Source organism: Lolium perenne, chromosome 3 (assembly GCF_019359855.2).
Source record: "Lolium perenne isolate Kyuss_39 chromosome 3, Kyuss_2.0, whole genome shotgun sequence".
Taxonomy (NCBI): Eukaryota; Viridiplantae; Streptophyta; class Magnoliopsida; order Poales; family Poaceae; genus Lolium; species Lolium perenne.
This window is the reverse complement of record NC_067246.2, coordinates 333,653,143-333,658,612: the sequence shown is the minus strand read 5'-3', so window position 1 is coordinate 333,658,612 and position 5,470 is coordinate 333,653,143. Positions and strand designations below refer to the sequence as shown.

At 46.5% G+C, this 5,470-nt stretch overlaps 1 protein-coding gene across 1 annotated transcript; it reads right to left on the bottom strand.

Moving 5' to 3' along the window:
* Window positions 1–1,244: 1,244 nt before the first annotated feature.
* Window positions 1,245–5,080, bottom strand: LOC127345861 (protein RETICULATA-RELATED 4, chloroplastic). The gene is made up of 8 exons (XM_051372392.2): window positions 4,420–5,080; window positions 4,148–4,216; window positions 3,065–3,196; window positions 2,917–2,970; window positions 2,773–2,817; window positions 1,912–2,051; window positions 1,617–1,742; window positions 1,245–1,535 (listed from the first exon to the last, which is right to left on the bottom strand). Exons 1-8 carry the CDS (start codon window positions 4,942–4,944, stop codon window positions 1,481–1,483), a joined length of 1,146 nt encoding a protein of 381 aa, XP_051228352.1. The 5' UTR covers window positions 4,945–5,080; the 3' UTR covers window positions 1,245–1,480.
* Window positions 5,081–5,470: the final 390 nt, after the last annotated feature.

The following is a 5,470-nucleotide window of genomic DNA, read 5'->3' as shown; positions in this document are numbered from 1 at the left end:
CCAGCGAAGAGTTGGCACCAGGCCCCATTTCGCCGTCTAGCAGGTCGGACCACGGTGCCATGCCCACGTTGGTCGTTGTCAGCACGGACCAGTTCAGCATTCACACCTGCGGTGATCGACAACGTCGATGCTCTATCAATCAAAGATTGTGTGCTTTCTTGCGCCGGTGTAGCACCATGACTACATGAGGTCATGAGGGGAAATTGTTGGACTTGGCCGTCAGGCTCCCGTTCACTTGGCGGCGGGTTCATGCATGACCGAGGACAACGTGGTTTTTTGCGCTGGTGTGGCTCCATGAGGAAAGGTGACTTGGCCGGCAGGCTCCAGTTCTAAGGTGGCAGGTTCACGACCGAGGTTTGCCAGCCAAGAGGCTCCAGTTGACCGGTGCAACGACGTCCACGGTGGCCAACGAGCGGCATCACGGACACTGGCGTAGGAGCTGCAGCAGCACCAGAGAGGAGTTGTGCGCTGAAGGCAGAGTAGCGGCGGCCCCAGGTTCGCGCGGGACATCTGATGCACCTCCAGCGGTAGGACTGGGAGGAGTACAGCTACTGCTGCAGGCGCCGGCATGGCTTGGTTTGGCAACAGCGTTTCGAGAGTGGCTGCGGTCATGGCCTGCAGCAGGCGCCGGCATATGATGCAGCCGCTTCGGCCTTGGGGTGTTTATAAATAGCACGGCAGACGGGTCTTCTATAGAGTATAGATGGAACTCCACGTCTCCACCGTTGACGACTCAGGAGTTGATATATATTGTACTTCGTACCACAGGTTCACTACCTACCGTTCACCAGTGTTCACCGGTGTTCTCAGTTGTTGATTCAGGCGGATAAATCTAACCGGCAGTTGAGAATGGGCAGGAATGCTCTACTTTATCCAGCTTTAAACAAGTGTAAATTCCAGCTACAACATGCACCATATCAAGAGAATAGCAATGTTTCATGGGGCAGGCAGCACGCATACTCGAGAAAAGATAAGAGAAGAGACTAGTTACTTGTGTAACTTCAGATCTGCAATCGTGTTAACGCATATCCACCTGGCAATCTGGCATACTCAACCAACCTGGTCAAAAACAGGTTCGCCAGTAATTAGCTAACATAGTAGGAGTAATATGTACATAACAGGATCACAGATTTAAACCTGATGCACTCAGTAACTCTTTTGGGATGCTCTTGATCCTCCCAGAGTTCCAAGACCCAAACTCGGACCACATTGAAATATATGAATACACAGATGAACAAGGCAACTCAATGCTGGAAAGGATAAACTTTCATTCTATATAGGTCTTGCAAGTTGCAAGATACGAGAAAAATATAGTGATGTTCATGATAATTCGACAGGTATTCTATCCTTTTCTAGGTTCCAGCAAAAAAACCGAAATCTGTATGAGAGAGTTTCCTGTGACTAGAGGAATAGCACTCGCAGGAGCAGCCAAGGCATCGTAGTGACTTCCGATGTAACTCAGTGATAAGTTGCAGCAACTTTAGATCTCTTCTTGGACCTTCTGAACGCCAACCATCCTGGCATAGTCCACCCATCTGTTCATAAAGTTCACCAGTAAGTGATACTGCCATGGCAGGGACGACATTTCTAGCAACGGAAGTGTAACTTGTACTTACAGTAAGGAGCCCAAGAATGTGTTTCCTGTCCGAACGGCAAAGCACAATGCACTCAACAACAGCTTGTGATTATGTAGTACAGGCTCCAGCATCCTCTGCTCGATCACACCAGACAAAATCTGGTACCTGATGAAGTATGCACATTTCGTTTGTTATTATCAATAACAGTGCAGTGACCATTTGTACTTTCGATTTTAGAGACTGGATTGTCGACAAATGCTAAATGCCTTGCTATGGTTGCCCATGTTAAACAACATAATGAATGCAATTGAGCATTTATGCTGCATATGTTCACCTGAGGTTACTAGAAACCGCCATGTATACACCATAGGCAGCACTAGTTGATAAAACTGGAATATCCTCAACTTCGTCATCAAGTTCTTTGTCAACAGCCTTCCTTGCTTTGATCAGCGCACTGGTGACACCAGTACCAATCTGGGAAAGATGGAATTTGCAAATATTACAGGGTTCCCATATCATCTAAGATTCTAGAGATCAGAGAATTAAGGATTAACGAACACAGTTACTAGACTGTTCCTTCCAGAACAGAAAGATTAAATTCGGAAAAATTCCATGTCTGTAATTACAGCATTGTTTCTTCTAACTGAAAGGCAGTACTGCTGCCAATTTCTTGAGAAAAAAAAACTTATTTAACCTAGGAAACACACTACCAGACAGTATGGCAATAGCTTTCTGGAGTTTCTGTTCTACCAGAGAATTGTCACCAGAAAATAAAACCTTAGAGGTAACAAGCCCCTGCATACAAATTTTCTGGAGATCTGTTGAACTTCTACATAAAGTCCATACATATTTAGTCATGGAAAGTGGTTAGATCTTCAAGAAAATTAGCTCTCAATATTGTATCGGACGAATAATGCATTACTACATTGAAATTACTAGAATTGAAGGTTAATAACATGCATAGTTTATCCTAATGGAATCTTTTGTGCATATATAGTGATAATCGATTAATTTATTGTAGACATTTTTTTATTTTTCAAATTCTTTAGTTAAACTTCATAATAGGATTCGCTTCTAGTATTTGCTGCTCAGAGAAAAAAATAACACTGGAATTTTCACAAGCAAAAAATTAAGAGGTTGCTAGTGATGGTCACCAGTTCATCACAATACAGCTTTGTTAAGATGTTCAGCTTACCAGAGAAGCACTAGTTCCGACTACGAAAAGCTTCGCACCATTTCTCTGCAAAGGAGCCACAACTGTTAGTTGACCAATAACACCAAATTTGAGGTCACTGTGTTAAGTATCAAAATAAAATGCATAAAAATGAATGTAGTTTACCACAATAGCTCCTAGTCTCTGCAGAAGTGAGAATGATCTTCCAGCCAAAGCAATCTGGCCAAAAGAGTTTACATTAATTGTTTTAGCACAAAGGGAAACAGGTTAAAAGGGTGTATTCAAGTTGATAAGAAAGTCAAGTTTAGGTTACCTGGAAAGCATTGTCTGGGCAGTTGTGGAAAAAACTGGCAATAAGTCCAGCATTTTTCAAAAGTGGTGGTTGCAGAGAGACAGTTGGTGCAGGAAGATAGACGAGCATGAAATCTGCGACGATTGCCATAACCTGGGTAGCACAAGAAGCAACTGAATTAGATTGTGTTGCAAATGATTTGGCAGTATTAACACTGAAATCATTTAGCATCAGCCAGTGAATTACATCAGCAATTGAAGAAAAAAAAGCGAAATCAGATAATCTTTTTTTTTCTGCTTCTTAACAGGACAGTTCCATAAGCACCAGAGTTCTGTAGGTACATTTCGGATAGTTTTAAAAAATTTCTTCCGTGCTTGATTATTCTTTTACATTTAACAAGATAGGAAGAATCAGTCCCATGAGACAAAAAGAAATGATGCAAATCTCTTCCAAAACGTCTGATTATTGTAAGAAGGTCCCTCTCCATAACCAGTGGTAAACAGAGCCAAGTTTGTTACTCGCATGGAGTCAGTATAAGAAAACAACCTGCTGATGCTAGCAAATCAAGCAGATAAAGTAGCTTCATTCTAGATGTTCCAAAAACAAAACAAAAATGTATCATCACATCATAAGATTGAAGCTCGCATGGTTTCAGTTCCAACTTTGTGTGGCTTCTGCTAGGATCATAGTTGAGTATTTTTCAACTTATGTGGTAATGCATGCAGTCTGAGAATTATGAGAGCAAGAGCAGTATTAAACTCGTGACAAGATGGAATCTGACACTTGCAGGAGAGCATACATCAACTCTGTTGACCATGATTTATCATCAATATTAGACGGATTACTGCACTTAGTGGCAAGCATTACTGTGATATAGCAGCAAGTAGGATTTTGAAACAAAGTTGACATTGACTAATGAATGATCATACAAGACAGCTTGATAGCCCGATTCACAAAAAAAAGACAGCTTGATACCATACTGTGTTCCTGCGCTTGGTTGGTAGTTTGATTTCAAGGGTAAATGTTATTTGTGTACAAAATATAAAAATTGTCTGGATTCAGTAATAGCAGGTGTAAATGTAGTAGTAGCAGAAGCATATGTACCACATCAGAGATGACGATGTCGAGTTCATTGACAAAGTTGTCCCCTCTCTTCTGAAGCTCCGCCGCAGTCTGAACAAGAAAAACAGAGCAGCACAGAAAGGGTCAGATGAGATGATCAGCATTACACAAGAGAAGAGATAATCCAACCTCGCCCAGAATAAACCGTGATTCCATTTTTTTTCCGAAGATCAAAACAAGATTTGATAAGGAGAAAAAAATTCGAAAGCATCGATGATGAATCCACGAGCGATCCGTGTGACGGAGGGAGGGACCTTGGCGATGACGCCGACGCCGCACTCCATGGCGAGCTTTGCGAGGAAGAGGTCGTCGGCGAGGAGGCGCTCCCTGAAGCCCCGGAACTGGAGGAGCCAGCGGAGGATCGGCGAGGCGTCCATGTCGGCGAAGCGGCGCACGATCTCGGCCGTGACGCGGCCGCCCTCGACGGCCGCGGCGAGGTCGGAGGGCAGGGTCTCGAGCTTGCGGCCGACCTGCGCGAGCACGAACAGGGCCTCCCCGCGGTTTGCGGCGCCGTCGTCCTCTGCTTCGCCATCCCCGCCGCCGTCGTTGTTGTTGTTGCCGTTGTTGTTGTTGTTGCCGTCGTTGGAGGAGGGGAGGGCGAGGGGGAGGGGAGGGAGTTGCGGGCGGGGAATGCGGAGGCGGAGGCGGGGCGGGAGGGAGCGGAGGAGGGGGAGGCGGGAGGGGTTGAGGCGGAGCTGGCCGAGGTGGGAGGAGGGGGAGGGGTGGTGGGCGGAGAGGGCGGAGGAGGAGGAGGGCGACATTGGGGAGTGGAAGGCCATGGCGGCGGCGGCGGCGGCGGGAGGGAAGGGGAATGGGGGCGCCGCGAGGGAGGCGGCGGCGTGGGCGTGGGGTGTAAAGAGCGCGCGGCGGCGGGGGTTTTGGTGGGCGCGCGGGCGGAGGCAACGAGGGCGGCCGCGTGTTGGGGCGGTCGTCGGACCTGTCAAACGAGGTTTTGGTTGGCTGGCTTGGACTTGGGAATCGACGTGATTCCACCGACGACCACGGACGGCGGCGATTGGTTCCTCACACGCGGGGAAGCGGGCCCACCCTTTTCCCGTTGGTTACGGCGCGGGGTGTTGCGGGCTGGGCCTCCTGGGTGGGTAGCGGACACTAACTGGGCCTGGCCCATTCTATTGGGTTTTTTTTATTTATTTTACCTTTTTTTGGTTTCTCGGTCCGGTAATTACTTTTGTGTTTTTTTTTTGAGCAACCAGCTGAGCACTGCCTTTTTATTAAGCAAGAGGAAAAAAAACTATCAAAACAGTAAAAGAGAGGGCACATTTAGATTATGGTGAAAATATGCCC

Coding starts and splice junctions, on each gene's coding strand:
- LOC127345861 (XM_051372392.2), bottom strand. CDS start 4,944: ATGGCCTTCCACTCCCCAATGTCGCCCTCCTCCTCCTCCGCCCTCTCC. Junction 3,197..4,147: donor ACATCGTCATCTCTGATGTG/GTACATATGCTT, acceptor TGTGCTACCCAG/GTTATGGCAATCGTCGCAGA. Junction 2,052..2,772: donor TCGGAACTAGTGCTTCTCTG/GTAAGCTGAACA, acceptor CATCTTTCCCAG/ATTGGTACTGGTGTCACCAG.